We start from the raw sequence: 17898 nt of genomic DNA, 5'->3' as shown, positions 1-17898 counted from the left end.
TACACATGCGCAGTTCGGCGCGAGAAGATCTAGAGACCGATGACATGTTTCTGGCATGAGCTTAGCTAACCAACTCGCCATGACATCACCTACAAGCTTGATCAGGGATTTATTTTGGAAAAGCAATTTCTAGGCATCTTCATACTTTACAATCTTTGCTAGTAGGCTATATTCGAACATTTGGGGGCACAGAAAGAAAGGAAAAGGAATAGCTTCTTCAGAAGATCAATGATCATAGCAATTAATGAATGTCTGATCTCTTGCATGTCATCACACACGTGATGTTCTTAAAGAGGCAGTTTAAATAATGCTTTTACACAATGGAGAAACCTAATATGCCCAACAACAGGCATATTTACATCCTCAGTAAAATATATTACAAATCTGTGACTCAGTTGTGATGCACAATACTTAAACTGATACATTTTGGGGAGACTGACTCATTATTTTGATATGTTTTAATGCTGGCAGTAGCCTTTCACACAATGGTCAGTTTGGCTATTTGTATAATTCAATTAGCTACCGTGAAATGTATTTGTCCAGCCCCTCACCTCCCTAGAACTGCTCAGTAAATTAAGTCAACGTTGGAGTGCAGCGAAAATGGCCTTGAGACTTTGGTCAATCCAGTAGAGCCCTTTTGAATGTATGATCTGAGAAATGTAAACCATCAGCTGACAGTGAAATGTAGTACACAAAGCTCATGTACTCTCCCAGTTAGTGAGCACAATCCATTTGTTTCTCTTTCAGGGACTGGACATTTAAGAAGTCTGTATAGGTCTGAGTGAGTGGCCTCTCAAAATAAAGCTTGCTATGGCCTACCCAGTTTTCTTAGACATGTTCTCTTCTGAATCGTAGTTATTCATTGCGAAACCTAGATATTTATTTGTATTGATTATGATGATACATGTCTTACGTATGTTACCCATAGAAGTCTCCTTTTTTCCCAGTCAGAATTGTAATGCTGAGAGCTCTCTAATGGGTACATTATTCAGTTCAGTCCATTCATTGTAACCTGGTAGAAAAAAGAGACATCTATAAAGTAAATACTTTTTGTATCATGGTCAGACAAAATTGCCATTTTGAACATTTATATTCAAGCAAGTACGAAGGCCTTAAACTGAGGGCTTCAGTTAGTCTGTTTTTCATATCTCAATCTCTTACATGTTTCTGAGGTCAGTAAACAAGAAGAGTGTGCGTTCCCCTTTAAGAAGCCCCTACCATTCCATAGCGGAGGGAGTAAGAATACATTCTCGAACAGCGGTTAAGAGGGGAAAAAAAATCCACCAGCGGTCTGTTTCAAGTCCCCCCAATAGAAACTGTGCCTGATTTGTGGCCAATGTTGGAGATGTAAAAAAAAAAAAAAAAAAGGAGGGGGGAGGAAAAACACTAAAGGGGTAGCTATGGAGATAGAACGTTTTCCTGGCTGCTTTCTTTGACAGGTGTTGAGAGGGGTAAAAGTCTTAAAACAGAATCCAGCATGTACGCCAAAGGTAAAGGAGCTGTCGTCCCTTCCGATAGTCAAGCGAGAGAAAAGTAAGTGAATTATGCACCATTTAAGAGTTTTACATGGTTAAAAGGAAGTTCCAACTTTCTAAACTATAGCTACCATAATTTAAAGGTGTGTACAGTACTCGCTCGCTCTCCTGAGTGTTGTTTACCCCTGCCGTGGTACGTCTCTTTAACTTTTTTTCTTGTTAGTTGCACTTTCTCGTTCTTTTAGATGATATTTATTACAAAATTCTCGCACGTTGTGAACGCAACGCACGGAAGAGTTGTTCGTCTTTTGTAGTTATGTTTCATTTGGGGTTACAAATGTGTCGCTTTCTGGAATTTAAAGATACAATGTAGCGCGCATGCAGCGATTGCATGAAGTTACAGTATTGCTACTGCGAAAAAAGATTTTCTCTTGAGGTTCTGTTTTAAAATATGGAATACGTCTAATGTCTTTCTAGATGGAGTTGCATGGACGCTGACTCTCACATTGTTTGAATGTGTAAAGTTTTGAGACGTGTTACGAGGGACTTTTCAAAATGCAATCGACCCGTACAGAAGGTCTACTAGATATCTTCTAGACGTCTATGCTACATGTTTTCTTGCCATATTCGTGTTTATTAAGGACTTGTACAGGACATCCCACTTGAGCAAATGACGAGGACTTTGTCTTGTCTGTTAAATTAAACTTTACTTATACCAACATCAGCAGACTAAACTCCACTCCATGGTAAAGGAAGTTTATACATACGTAAACTTTTTTTAAGCATGGTATAAGCAATGTATCATCTATGTTGGAGTGTTACTGTAACATTTTTAGACTATATCGAACTGATACATGTTTTAAAAACCTAGGACTAACAATGATCTCAATCCTTTTGATGAAATATTGTCTCATTATGATGCTTTGAATAATAATAACTGCTATATCAGAGTTCAAACGACTCTTTTATCCTCTTTAGGGGTAAGCAGAGAAACTGCCACAACTTTTAAAATGTCAGATGAACGGTTTTGATCATAAATGGAGACTCAGATTTAAACCAGTGCTTTACATGAAGGCTACATCTTATGTACTTTTTTGCTTTTTATGCTACACAAACTATTGTGTAGGGATTCTGATAAGAGTAGCACCGCTTCCTTCATGGAACAGCATGATTCCAAGAAGGTTGTGATATGAGAAACACTTTGTTACATATTTACCCTTCACAGACTGTGTAACCGATGACTGACACAATTATGAACAGAGTTTCTTGTCCCAAGATCACAGTCAATACTGTGAATACGATTAGATCAAGGCAACTGGATAGCTACGCTATCGCATTTTGCTTTTTTTTCCCTCATGTATGAATAAATACTTTTTAAAAATAACCTATTTTCAAACTTTTGGGGTGTTTGATGCTCAGCCGGATGTTAGAATTATATTATGTAGTTAGTGTTCATTGAAAAATATTTAAATTGACTTGCCTAAGTTGCATTCATCCTATTGCTGACAGTGTGGGGCTCATCATGATGAGTATTACTTGTAGGCTTCAGTTATGTGTCTTAATTTCACCCAAATTTGAATGTGTGAAGTAAATGGCATATTCTCTCCGTTAGAGAAAATCTTTCCTGTGTATTGACAAACGGAGGCAGCATTGTGTGCTGAGGGAGTATGAATCCTAACTGAAAACAATTCCATGTGGTTCATGTACCAATACAGCAAGAATAATGCATTTTGAATGGGCATGTGATGCCCATATATTCCCTGATTTTATTATAGGGAATCCTTTTAAAAACTTGTGGATTCCTACATATGCATCTTATTTGTTTACAATCAAAGGCAGATCCAGTAGACACAAGTGCTCTTAAAATGTAGTGTTGACTGAATATTTCCTCACTTAGTAATACAGAGACATACAGTAGTTGTGACAGAACAATATTCCCTCCACCCCATCCCTTTACATTTTACCTTGAAGTTAAATGACGATACAGTTGTCCCGTATGTCCTTTGCCTTGTTGTATGTTTCACTCACAAGAAAAATGAAGTTATTTGATTGATTGGCATCAGTTTATGCAGTGAACCCTCTGGCACCATCCTCTGCATGTGTGTGTTCTGTCACTGTGTGTTCTTAGAGTCCGGTAAGCAGGTGATGGCCAGAGTGAGGATGCACTTACCTTCTCACCTAACTAATGACTCTGCCATGCACCATGAGGCAAACGCATGCTTCTCTTTACGCTATGGTTAGTCAGGACGCTACCCATGTTGTCTGAAGTCTTGTTAGATTAACTCCTACTTAATTTGGAAATTGAAATGAAAGACCTATATGGTCTCTCTTTTTGTGGAGGTCGTCCATTTCTCACCAACATGTTTAGGTACAGCAGAGGGGAGACCATAGAGTAAAGGTGTCTAGTACAGAACCACTGACAGAGCAGATGGAAGTTATAAAAAGTGGACCAAGAATGGGGAGGGTATAATGGCTTATCAAAACCTTGAAGGAATCTAGAAGAATAAAGACTGAACCTGAGCTTGGTCACTTTTTTTTCTTCTAAAAACTCTACAAAATCACTAAGATTTTAATCTGATGACTGATGATGGTGTCATTCAAGGAAGTGCTCGACCTAGAGTTCAAGAGAGGTGTATAGAATGGAAGAGATGTTTGTTAGTTTTTCTTTGTTTACCTGTCCTTGAGGAGAAGCGTCAGATGCCTGTGGAAAAATGTAGAACAAGAACTCGTGCCCTTGTGACGAGAGGAATTAATTCCATCACACTCACTCTTTCTGCACTTGATTTAATTTGCTTTCCACAGGGTTGAAACAGAGGCTCCAACATTAATATGACCTTATTGTTTGTTAATTACAACGTCATTGAAATGTGCTGAGGAACCCGCTATCACAGGGCCCTTCCATGGACTTCATCAAATTGAATGTTTCTCATCATGATACAGTAGTCGGTCGTGCGTGACCCTGTCACACGTTGTAGTATTTACATTTAAGGCAATGCATACTCTATACATATAGGTTAGGCCTATAAGACATTTTATAATATTCAGAGGATAATTGAATATCTTGAATAAAGTGTTTGATTTGAATGTGTTTTTTTACATCCACACCCTCCCCTATATTCGCATGGAGTTTAATAGAGTTCTTGAGGTCTGAATGCACGGTTTTGATATCATACAAATGGCCCTGCCATATGCATTTTGGACTTTTGAGAAAGACATTTTAAGAACCACGTACTCACGTATGCAAAAACATGCCACTATTTTGTGATGAACCTCTGATTTTCTCTGGTTTGCTTTGAATGAATATGCTCATATTCAGAGGTGTCAACAGTCAATTCATTTGGTGCATTGGTGCATCCGCACATATTTGTTAGCTTTCTCACTTTTTAAATAAGTGAGACAGTATAAATATTGAGGCTACGTGCGTGAAGTCAGTAATCAGGTTGGTCACGGCACAGACAAACTCATGAAGTCTAAGTGTATTCTGTTGATTACACTAGCCCACGCATTATAGAAATGTTATAGCGACATGATACCTTTGTTTAAGTCTTATGTAGCTCATTTATTAAGTATAGACTGTGTGGAGGGGTCCAAATTACTGTTATTTCAGTACACTAGTAGTACATATTCATTCTTAACTGATAACAATATCTATTAGCTGCTTATTCCATTTATAAACCCTGTCTGCTTGGTATCTTGATGGTATTCTATCTTGCTCATAGAATCAAACTTTTGTTGAAATGAATCAATTTCCCCAAAATGAAGACTCTCAGGTTAGAATACAATGGCGTCCTTTCAAGCGAAGCATGTCCATAATTGTGGAGTCAATTTAGCTCGAGGCTAGCTCCTGGTAAAGAGACAGAGATGACTTTGGCAATGGGAATCCATTTTTGAGTTTATTAAACTGAAGTGTGTGTGTGTGGATTAACCCATGGCTGGTTTAAGCCATGCGTGTGTACAGTCTTTTGTCACTGTTTTGTGTCTGCAAAAAAATGGCCACAGTGTAAAAATGTTCATTTAATCTTAGTTTCATCTCATAAACAGGTAGCCTAACACTTGGAGAATGAAATTCTTCCAGAGGTGTCCTTTAATCTATGCATCCTCCTTTGCTTACAAGACATGTCAGTACTCATCAACTTGCGATCATGATCTTAATTCCTCTAGGCCTAGGCTTTTGTGAAACAAGGAAAAACTAAAAGGGCATTATGAAAACTGATACAATTACTATCTTGCATTCACCCCAACTCCCTTCTCCATCACTTCTCATGCATACCTTATCTAACCAAGCCCATGCATACCTTATCTAACCAAGCCCATGCTCTCGCTGCTGAATTATTTACACCAAGACAGGAAAGTTAATTTGCTAACTGTCTGTGCTTTAGCTGGCTAAACTTGGCAGAGGTGCTTTCATGTCTTGCGGGAGCGTAGTCTGATAGCCTGAGGTGGGATGTCAGGAGTGTACCTTGGATGAGGTGGAAGATCTCCCCTTGAAGTGTGGACACCGTGTAAAACTCTGGGCTGACTGTGGAGCTGGGGCTGCTGCTGCCTGTGGAGCCGGGGCTGCTGCTGCCTGTGGAGCCGGGGCTGCTGCTGCCTGTGGAGCCGGGGCTGCTGCTGCCTGTGGAGCCGGGGCTGCTGCTGCCTGTGGAGCCGGGGCTGCTGCTGACTGTGGAGCCGGGGCTGCTGCTGACTGTGGAGCCGGGGCTGCTGCTGACTGTGGAGCCGGGGCTGCTGCTGACTGTGGAGCCGGGGCTGCTGCTGACTGTGGAGCCGGGGCTGCTGCTGACTCGGGGCTGCTGCTGACTGTGGAGCCGGGGCTGCTGCTGACTGTGGAGCCGGGGCTGCTGCTGACTGTGGAGCCGGGGCTGCTGCTGACTGTGGAGCCGGGGCTGCTGCTGACTGTGGAGCCGGGGCTGCTGCTGACTGTGGAGCCGGGGCTGCTGCTGACTGTGGAGCCGGGGCTGCTGCTGACTGTGGAGCCGGGGCTGCCTCTAACGTTAGTCACTACAGAGCGGATCAAACTAAACCACCCACTCAACAGTAGTTGTCTAACTGAGCGAAGTCTACTGGTCTCTTGTCTCCTAACCTTTCCACAGCATGTAATTTGTATGACCATTATCCATGATGATGGGGTTTCAGTGGCCTCAGAGCTCTTTAGCTGGAGTCTGGCACGGAAGAGAACAGTGGGTTAGAGGGGTGGACTGGACCAGCAGAGCAATGGATTAGGATGTTGAGATTATCTTTTTTTTAGGCACCTGAGACATCACTAAAAATGACAGAGAAGATGAACCAGCACCACTCTTGATACTTTAAATATATTATTACGGAGATGTTCCCTTTGAGAGGACAGAGGACATGGAGCTTGTGTGTGTCAGACGGAGTCTCGTTTCAGAGAAGGTTTTTGTATGAACGAATGCCTTGTGCTTGGTGTCAGTGCTCTGTCTGTCTCCTGTCATGTGTGGCCCTAGGGTCTCCACTATGGTCGTTATCCTGTAGATCTCCCTTCTCACCATCACACAGTTGTCTTAACGCCTAGCAAGTTCCCTCTCTCCGTCTCCTTCCCTCTGCTGACGCCATCTCTACCTGCGCAGGGAGAGTCTCCACAACCCTCTTCCCTTGGCGGAGTTACACTCAGTGCTACTGACAGTGCAACAAAAGGTGTCCCCCGAAGCCAGGATTGAATGAGTGTTTTTAAATAATGCATTAGAACAGGGCAGGTGCCCATCACCAGGGCACAGAACCCCTCAGATCATACCAGTGTAGCCATGAAAATTTCATCAGGGCACTCATGGGAATTTCTGTTCGATCCAGTTCAGTGTGGACCAGCTTATAGAAGTCCACACATGCCGCTGGGTATTACAAACAGCCATGAGGTAGTCTTCTTACATTTTACAGAGGGGAGGCGGCTGGTGTACCAGGAACCTGACAAGTTTTCAGACTGGGAGAGCACAGGTACTTCCTGGTTAAAGGAGCGCCTCATTTTTTACTGGTTTCATTTACGTTCATTCAGAGCACATTCCCAGTGCTCAGTTCTCACTGGCTAGTTTGAATTAAACTCAGTTGAGACCTGATTACAAACGCCACCAAGCATTTTCAGTGTTACCAGGTAGTGTGGTCACTCTCCCCTCTATGATGAGATGAGTATGAAAATATTGCAGCCAGCGGTTTGCTCCACCGTGTCATTCATTTGAATATCATGCCATTACCCATAACCCATTGTTCTGCCCATCCTTCTCTTCTACTATCACCCTTGACCTACCCTCTAAGCCAGGGGTGTCAAACATACGGCCCTTGGGCCGGATCCGATGCTCTACACAGACTATCGGTAACATTTCAACTAACTATCTACTAACCCTAAACTTAACCATTGCCTTAACCTGTACCCTAACCCTTACTCTAAACCTAACCTTAGCAAGCAGTTGCTTATTAACAGATAGTTGGTTAATAGTATGACATCTGTAGAGCATCTACAGAAGGACTACCCAAATAAAGTGCAAAAGAAAATGTACAAAGCTGTGGATAGAGGATTTATAATTGTGACTCTGGACCTCGACAGCCCTGCTGTAAGCAGTCACTCCAGCATAACAAATCCACAGCCATAAAACAGACAGACCAGATAAAACACTGTGGCCATGATTGTGTTTGTTGTGTCCAGAACCATTTGTTTACACTAGATTACTGAAATGAGCAGTGAAGGTAATGTCTGATGTAACACTGAGAAATAATTAAGACGATAGGTGTCCCCTTTAACTAATGTCTAACGTTAGTCAGAACTGTTTTTTTTTTTGCAGTCTGTGGAAGAAATGTTTCCCTTGTATGAAGCGGGCATATCAAATGAATGATTACTTAGAGACAATGTCCCTTGTGCTTGGTTCAACATCAATTCAACATCCAGCACAAGTGTTTCTGAGACTCTGCTCCCAACAGTAGACTTAACCTAATGTGACCAAACTCACTTCTTTTTTTCCCTCCCAATTTTGTTACCCAATTGGTAGTTGGTCTTGTCCCATTGCTGCAACTCCCGTACAGACTTGGGAAAGGCGACGGTCAAGAGACTTTGCGTCCTCCGAAAAAAGACCCTGCCAAGCTGCACTGCTTCTTGACACACTGCTCGCTTAAACCGGAAGCCAGTCGCACCAATGTGTTGGAGCAAACACCGTACAACTGGCGACCGTGTCAGCGTGCACGCGCCTGGCCCGCCACAGGATTTGCTAGAGCATGATGGGACAAGGACTTCCCAGCCGGCCAAACCCCCCACTAATCCGGACGACACTGGGCCAATTGTGCGTCGCCTCGTGGGTCTCCCGGCTGCTCCACAGCCCGGGATCGAACCTGGATCTGTAGTGACACCTCAAGCTCTGCAGTGCCTTTGACCGCTGCGCCACTCAGGAGGCCCTTTCCCTCTTAGTAGAGTGTGGGTTCATCACTAGTCCAGGAGCACAGGGAGTACAGTAATTGCCAGCACAGGCGGCTAAATGACAGTCATAATGATACCAAAAATGCACACGGTAGTGTGGGTTGTCAGATAGTGTGACACCGACCCACGCTTGGCTGTCTCTGCTTTCCTCTTGTTTTCCTCAGCATCCATGTTAAAGGAGGAGCTCCGTAAACCACAGATGCTCTTTTTATTTTCTAGAGCCTCCCAATGGCTTCTCCTTAGAGTCTGCATGTTATCTGGCTGTCATTGTGAAAGTCTCTGGTTCCTACTGTAAATGTTAATACTGTGTACATACAACAGGTCTGACCAAAAATAAAATTGTATTTTATTACGACAAAACCTGCGTTCTCCTGGTTAACCCCACTGGTCTGTAAGGAGAGATCCAGTACAAATGCATTTTTCACCTGAGTTCCAGTTGGATAGGCTGCCTGCTAGCCCTGGAGAGGGTGAGAGATTCTCCGGAGGGGACGGAGGAGGTGCGAGATGGAGCCTCGACATTGACCTTTTTCTCTTTGTTTTCCAGGTTAGCTTTATATGTGTACGAGTATTTGCTGCACGTCGGCGCACAGAAATCAGCACAGACCTTCCTGTCAGAGGTAAGAAATGGCTTTAGAAGAACTTCCTGAGGTGAACGGATGAATGGGATTCCTCTCCATTGTATAGCGAGGGATGGAATTTACATTAGCGGTAGCCCTGGGGTCAAGAACCAATTTGGTCGTCTCTGTTTTGTAACACAATTGGATTCCAAAGTTTCGTATACAATGATATGGATGTAATGCGTCTAGACTAAGCTATAAGTTGATGAATAACAACAGTATTAGTCTTAAGATTTCTATAAGGACAATAAAAAAAATGTTGGCTGTTCTATTTGCGTTCCATATCAACACCTAGGCCACGCTCCTTCCTCTATTAGTCTGATAGCCCCTGAACTGTCAATGAGGTAAAGCCCATGTAATGTGTTGCATCCTCTTCCTTAATGGACATCCTTCCTCCATAGTGGCCTAGTATTCAGGCCTTCACCTCTCTAACACCTTCACGCCTTAAGCTTGCTACAAGCTTGACTTGCGTAGAGCTACGTGCCGGTCCATGCATTTCTAGACTCCCAAATAGCAACGTTCGTAAGGGGGACAGACATTTTTATAAAGTCTTCCCCTTTTGAGGTAGACAAAGAGAAATTGCGTTGAACTTCACCACTATGCTAATTTGAAAGAGAACCAACTGCATATTTAATGAATAGCTAGGCCTACATGTTATGAAAGTTTAGGTTTGATTAACATCTCCTCGTTTTGTGCCTGCTAGTAGGCTGTAGGTTATTCTGCTAGCAGTAACCTAGCTTCCCACATCTTCCCCCATGTGAAATAATACAATTTATAAATAATTTTCCCTGGCAAATATTCTTATAGCCTACTCACCAATGTAACCTATAACATAATCCCAATTTGATATGCTGCTTCAGTGTATTCGCTCCCATGTCAGCAAAACATCTAATGTCGTCATATCACGGAGAAAAGGCATATGGCTACCAGTTGTAGTTATTACTTCTCAACAAAATACATTTTTTGGGGGGGATTATAATAAGGCTACAATGTTTGGTTTATTGTTTGAACAGTCGTTGAGACTGTATTTGGTTATCAATGCAGAATATGCTACTTTGATGCATAGCCTATAGATCAGATCAAGGAACCAAGTGACAACACTGCCCCCGCGGCGCCATAAGGAATGATATGGCACGTCTCCTCAATTTTCAAGTTGCACAAAAGTGTGTAGAATGCTCCCGCCGTTTTTGTGACAGGAAAAACGACATTGCAACTACTGCGCTATGCTCCGTATCTACTGTCTGTTTAATGTGTGTAGACCCCTTTATGCTGCTCACTAAATATTGTACCATTATGGCTGTGGAAGAACGTTACTGGCATGCAAATAATGGAGGACTATATGCTAAAGACAAATATTATTTATATTATGTATCAGCTGTGCCCTTTCCCTAGGGTCAGGAGGTTTTCTCTGACCACTTAACTGGTGCAGGAAGCCATAACTAGGGCCATGAGTTTCCTTCCCAGGTTACTTCTTCAGGACAAATTCCTGGCCCTCCTTATACTGCTCTGTGTGCCTTCTGGAAAAAGTTGGGTTAAACTCCAATATCCTCTCTGTGATACCCTGGATGCTCATACTAGTCTATTTAACTCCTAGATTATTTACCATTCATTTAGCCAGCAGTGAGAGCTCTACTCACACATTTGGAGTGGTGTATATGCTCATTTGGTTCATAACTGCTCTTTAACACTCCCATGTGTTAGAAGTCAGATTTAATATGTTCATTTAGATGGACAATTGGTTAATAATAATGTTCTTAACCCCTGGACCTGCTAAAGTGATCTTTTTCAAGTGCAATGAAAGGTTGTGATTTTTTTTTTTTTCTTCTCATGATTTATTTCATATATAAAAAAAAAAACTCTGGCCCGTGTTCAAGCACAGAACTATTTCAGTGGTGTGATTCACCCAGCTTACATCACAACATTTCCCCTCCTGTATTATAATCTGTTCAGCTGTTATCATGTATTACAGCGTTGATGTTTCACCACTGTTCATGACTGTACCTGTGTGTCACTGCGTTCAAAAATGTCTGACGCATGGCCCAGGCCTACCTATGTTATGTTTTGAAAGATGCAGGCGCATTTTTTTTGTTGCCTCAGCTGGGTGTCCCTTATCAACCACACAGGAAAAATAACTTTAGATGACGGTTTTCTAAAACAGCCTAATTTCCTTAGAGATCCGGTCATGACCTGGAATTAACAGCATACTATTATACACAGGCTATATTTATTTTCTCCTGAGTCTTAAACTAAAATGTTGCTCTTTATCTTTCACAATGAATCACTCATTCCATATGTTCCCTGCCATTTACAGTGCATCCGGAAAGTATTCAGACCCATTAACATGTTACGTTACAGCCTTATCCTCATCAATCTACACACAATACCCCATAATGGCAAAACAAAAACAGGTTTTTATAACTTTACATAAGTATTCAGACCCTTTACTCAGCTCTTTTCAGGTCTCTAGAGAAGTCTGGGCTCTGGCTGGTCCACTCAAGGACATTCAGAGACTTGTTCTGAAGCCAGTCCTGCGTTGTCTTGGCTGTGTGCTTAGGGTCGTTGTCCTGTTGGAGGGTGAACCTTTGCCCCAGTCTGAGGTTCTGAGCACTCTGGAGCAGGTTTTCATCAAGGATCTCTCTGTACTTTGCTCCTTTCATCTTTCCCTTGATCCTGACTAGTCTCCCAGTCCCTGCCGCTGAAAAACATCCCCACAGCATGATGCTGCCACCACAATGCTTCACCGTAGGGATGGTGCCAGGTTTCTTCCAGATGTGATGCTTGACATTCAGGCCAAAGAGTTAAATCTTGGTTTCATCAGACCAGAGAATCTGGGTCCTTTAGGTGCCTTTTGGCAAATCCAATCTGGCTGTCATGTGCCTTTTTACTGCGGAATGGCTTCCGTCTGGCTACTCTACCATAAAGGCCTGACAGGTGGAGTGTTGCAGAGATGGTGGTCCTTCTGGAAGGTTCTCCCATCTCCACAGAGGATCTCTGGAGCTCTGTCAGAGTGACCATTGGGTCACCACCTCCCTGACCAAGGCCCTTCTCCCCCGATTGCTCAGTTTGGCAGTGCTGCCAGCTCTAGGAAGAGTCTTGGTGGGTCCAAATTTCTTCCATTTAAGAATAATGGAGGCCACTGTTCTTTTGACCTTCAATGCTACAGACATTGTTTGGTAACCTTCTCCAGATCTGTGACTCGACACAATCCTGTCTCAAAGCTCTACAGACAATTCCTTCGACCTGATGGCTTGGTTTATGCTCTGACATGCACTGTCAAATGTGGGACCTTATGTCCAATCAATTGAATTTACCACAGGTGGACTCCAAGTTGTAGAAACATCTCAGTGATGATCAATCTAAGCTCAATTTCAAGTCTCATAGCAAAGGGTCTGAGTACTTATGTAAATAAGGTATCCGTTTTTTTTTTAATATAAATTTGCTACATTTTCTAAACACTTTTTGCTTTGTCATTATGGAGTATTGTGTGTAGTTTATTCATTAAAAAAAAATTAAAAAAATTCATCAATTTTAGAATAAGGCTGTAATGTAACAAAGTGGAAAAAGTCAAGGGGTCTGAATACTTTCCGAATGCACTGTATGTGTTATATTTTGATAACTAACCTGTAATGAGAGAGCAGCCTTTAATGTGACTGAGAATGTCACACGTGGAAATTATAATTTAAAAGGGCGGAAGTCAGGCCATTCAATGTCTAATGCTTATATTCTATCTCAAGGTGTGTTTGTGAGGCTAAATCAAACCACAACCTGTCCAGGTTGACACAAGAAAGTCATACAGTAACCTAGTCTATTACAATGCTGATAAATCAATACATCAATCACCTAACCTGCCCAAAAGCTTTTCCCTCTCTCTGCCCTAAACGGTTCAGTGCAGGCAGCAGTGTTCGACTAACTGCCACCAAGGCACAGAACTGGACTAAAATATTAAGCACAGATCTGGGACCAGCTCGGAGAGATTAAGTTGCGAGGCTGAAGTGAGGCTTGCTGATTGCAGAACCCTCCTGGGCGAATCTCCTCCCTGAGATGGAGTGTTATTGGTGTGCTGCTGGATAGGGGTTAAGTTATGGATCACAGGCAACAGGAGGGAGAAGCTCTGCTCCTCACACAGTTTATTTCCATGAGGCATGCAGAGGCCTTTTTCCAGGGAATTTGCTTGTACTTGAGTTGTTTTTAAATATATGAAATCACATACACAGTATAATGTGGAGATGCTGATCAGTGATGTTTTCAAACCATTTTGTTTCCTGCTTTCTGGAACTCTCTTCTTGCCCTTTGTATTTTATGATAGCAGTGTAAGTAAGTACACAATATTCAAAATGCCTTTATAGCTCCCATATTATCAACAATACTCATAACTTTAGCCACAAAGGTCTTAAGTTTCTCTGTTCACGGTCGGTCTCTTTTCATCACATATAAATGTCAACAGTTCTACAATTAGCCACATTACGCCAATATAATTACTATGCTAAAATCTCAGGACCTCTGCAAAGCATGTTCGGCCCTTTCCAGCCCTCCCGTCTCCCACATGAATAGATAAGGGAATTCAGTCCCTCCAGATATGCTGAAGCAAAACACACCTGCTTGATGCCACCTAATGAGAGAGCTATCACCTGGCCTCTCAATTAACCCCTCGTCCTACCCCTGCACACTCGCCCATCTCCTCGGGGAACAGTCACTCCCTGCTCCCATGTACAGCAGAACCCTTGAACAGCCTCCACTGGCCCACACGTAAGTTAGTCTCATCCATCAGCTGTGTATAGGACAGCCTATAAAACTGGCAACAGTCACACCAAAAATATAGTCCTGATCACCAGCCACGTGCCTTAGAACTACAATGCATCGCATTTAGCCTCTATTACATGCCACGTTTCAAGGCTCACCTGCAGGGCCTGTAGGACTCATGGTGTAATTCTAGGAACTTACAGGAACTCAAGTCATTTTGTTCACCCGACCTAGAATACCTCCCAATTAAATGCTGACCGTATTATTTCCCAAGAGAATTCTCCTCCATCATCGCCATGGCCGTTTACATCCCACCTCAAGCCGTAAACTCGATGGCCCTCAAAGAATTTCACTGGACTATGCAAACTGGAATCAACATCCTGAGGCTGCATTTTATTGTAGCTGGGGATTTTAACAAAGCAAATCTGAGGACTAGGCTGCCAAAATTCTATCAACATATTGACTGTCCTACTCGCGCTACTAAGACTCTAGACTGTTGCTATTCAAACTTCCGGGATGCTTACAAGGCCCTCCTTTTGGCAAATCTGACCACGACTCCATCTTGCTCCTCCTGTGCTATAGGCAGAAACTTAAACAGGAAGTGCCCGTGCTCTGTACTATTCAACGCTGGTCTGACCAATCGGAATCCACGCTTCAGGATTGTTTTGATCACGTGGACTTGGAAATGGTCCAGGTAGCGTGCAAAAATAATCTAGACGCATATACGGATACGGTGACTGAGTTCAAAAGGAAGTATATAGGAGATGTAGTACCCACTGTAACTATATAAAAACCTACCCTGACCAGAAACCGTGGATAGATGGTAGCATTCGCGCGAAACTGAAAGCGCAAACCACCGCATTTAACAATAGCAAGGCGACTGGTAAAATGGCAGAATATAAACAGTGTAGTTATTCACTCTGCAAGGCAATAAAACAAGCTAAACGTCAGTATAGAGAAAGTGGAGTTGCAATTCAACAGCTCAGACACGAGACGTATGTGGCAAGGACTACAGAAAATCACGGACTACAAAAGGAAAACGTCGCCGAGACCGCCTTGCTTCCGGACAGGCTAAACACATTCTTTGCACGCTTTGAGGATAACACAGTGCTACCAATGATTGTGGGCTCTCTTTCTCCGTGGCCGATGTGAATAAAACATTTAAACGTGTTAACCATCGCATGGCTGCCGGTCCAGACGGCATCCCTAGCCGCGTCCTCAGAGCATGCGCAGACCATCTGGTTGGAGTGTTTATGGACATATTCAATCTATCCCTATTCCAGTCTGCTGTCCCCACATGCTTCAAGATGGCCACCATTGTTCCTGTACCCAAGAAGGCAAAGGTAACTGACTATCGCCCCGTAGCACTCACTTCCGTCATCATGAAGTGCTTTGAGAGACTAGTCAAGGATCATATTACCTCTACCTTACCTGCCACCATAGACCCACTTCAATTTGCTTACCGCCCCAATAGGTCTACAGACGATGCAATCGCCATCACTATGCCCACTGCCATATTCCATCTGGACAAGAGGAATACATATGTGAGAATGTTGTTTATTGACTATAGCTCAGCATTCAACACTATAGTACCCTCCAAGCTCATCATTAAGCTCGAGGCCCTGGGTCTCGACCCCGCCCTATGCAACTGGGTCTTGGACTTCCTGATGGGTCGCCCCCAGGTGGTGAAGGTAGGAAACATCACCTCCACTCCACTGATCCTCAACACTGGTGCCCCACAAGGGTGCGTGCTCAGCTCCCTCCTGTACTCCCTGTTCACCCATGACTTCGTGTCCAAGCACGCCTCCAACTCAATCAAGTTTGCAGATGACACGACAGTAGTAGGCTTGATTACCAACGATGATGAGACAGCCTACAGGGAAGAGGTGTGGTGCCTGGAAAACAACCTCACTCAACGTCAACAAAACAAAGGAGATGATCGTGGACTTCAGGAAACGGGGGTGTACTGTCTGCTATCTACATCGACTGGACCGCAGTGGAGAAGGTGGAAAGCTTCAAGTTCCTTGGCGTACACATCACTGACAAACTGAAATTGACAACCCACACACAGTGTGGTGAAGGAGGCGCAACAGAGCCTCTTCAACCTCAGGAGGCTAAAGACATTTGGCTTGTTACCTAAAACCCTCACAAATTTCTACAGATACAGCCCGACAGGATGCTTTCAATTGTGTATCACCACCTGGTACAGCAACTGCACCGCCCGCAACCGCAAGGCTCTCCAGAGAGTGGTGTGTTCTGCTCAACACATTACTGGGGGCAAACTACCCGCCCTCCAGGACACCTACAGCACCTGATGTCACAGGAAGGCCAAAAAGATCATCAAGGACCTCAACCACCCGAGCCACTGCCTGTTCACCACGCTATCATCCAGAAGGCGAGGTCAGTACAGGTGCATCAAAGCTGGGACCGAGAGACAGAAGCTGTTTTTCAATCTCAAGGCCATCACACTGTTAAACAGCCATCACTAACATAAAGAGGCTGCTGCCTTTATGCATAGACTAGGAATTACTAGCCACTTTTTAAGGAATGGAACACTAGTCACTTTAATGTTTACATATCTGGCATTACTCATCTCATGTCTATATACTGTGTTCTGTACTATTCTACTGTATCTTAGCCGTTCCGCTCGGACATCGCTCATCCGTGTGTGTGTGTGTATATAGTCTTAACTCATTCCTACTAAGATTTGTGTGTGTTGGGTATATGTTGTGTAATTTGCTAGCTTTTACTTGTTAGATATTACTGCACTGTCGGCACCAGAAGCACAAGCATTTCGCTATACATCTGCTAAGTCCGCGTATGTGACCAATACAATTTGATTTGACCTGACCAGGAAAAAGTCCTGGCCCTAGTTACATAATTGTTCCTGGTCAAGTCAGTCAGCAAAACCCTGGGTCCTAGTCATAACAGGAGAAAGCCAGAAAGTTTGGCATGCAAGTGAGGATGCATACAGTGCCTGCAATGTTCTGTAGCTCACACAGCGGCCACAGACGGTGGCAGTTGGAGTTAGTACTAAAAGGGCCGAGTGTGGTAGCTAGCTATCTCTGGGTTGATCTTATCTCAGTTGCCAGATATGGGGGGTAGAGGTGTATGAAGTGTGAGGAGCTGCTACTGAGATGTTTTTAGTGTCAGATCCACACTCTCTGCACTCCATTCTTACTGCATGTCTGTCAGAGGTGAAGTGGAGTGAGATGTGGTGAGTATGCATTATGGATGCACATGCGGCAGAGTCTTAACTCTCTCTCTCTCTCTCTCTCTCTCTCAGATCCGATGGGAGAAGAACATTACACTGGGGGAGCCCCCTGGATTCCTACACTCATGGTGGTGGTACGTACATTGTCTTCTATGTAAAGTCACATTTAAACGCCACACTTTATACACACACACACACACACACACACACACACACACACACTGCCATTCACAACATGATGTGTAGGAGTGGGAAGGTAATTGCTGGTAACAACAGGTATGTCTTCTGATGTCTGTGTGCACTGTACTCTCTTCACTGGATGATGAACTACAATTGTCCTGATCCCCTGTGGATCAGTTGGTAGAGCATGGTGCTTGCAACACCAGGGTTGTGGGTTCGATTCCCACGGGGGACCAGTGCGAAAAAGTAGAGAAAATG

General features: G+C 43.4%; 1 protein-coding gene across 3 annotated transcripts in view; it reads left to right on the top strand.

Moving 5' to 3' along the window:
- Window positions 1-1263: 1263 nt before the first annotated feature.
- LOC106613785 (single stranded DNA binding protein 4) overlaps window positions 1264-17898 on the top strand; it is a 124013-nt gene continuing 107378 nt past the window's right edge. For 2 of the 3 annotated variants that reach the window (XM_045687512.1, XM_014216397.2), the window contains exons 1-3: window positions 1264-1533; window positions 9434-9506; window positions 17533-17594. In XM_045687512.1, coding sequence (XP_045543468.1) covers window positions 1478-1533; window positions 9434-9506; window positions 17533-17594 — 191 coding nt within the window. In that variant the 5' untranslated portion in view covers window positions 1264-1477. Of the gene's footprint in view, window positions 1534-9433; window positions 9507-17436; window positions 17444-17532; window positions 17595-17898 lie in introns of those variants that run through there. The other variant, XM_045687513.1, reaches the window with a different exon arrangement.

This window comes from Salmo salar, chromosome ssa10, assembly GCF_905237065.1.
Source record: "Salmo salar chromosome ssa10, Ssal_v3.1, whole genome shotgun sequence".
Classification (NCBI taxonomy): Eukaryota; Metazoa; Chordata; class Actinopteri; order Salmoniformes; family Salmonidae; genus Salmo; species Salmo salar.
The sequence above is the reverse complement of the archived record's forward strand: the minus strand, read 5'-3'. Positions and strand labels throughout refer to the sequence as shown.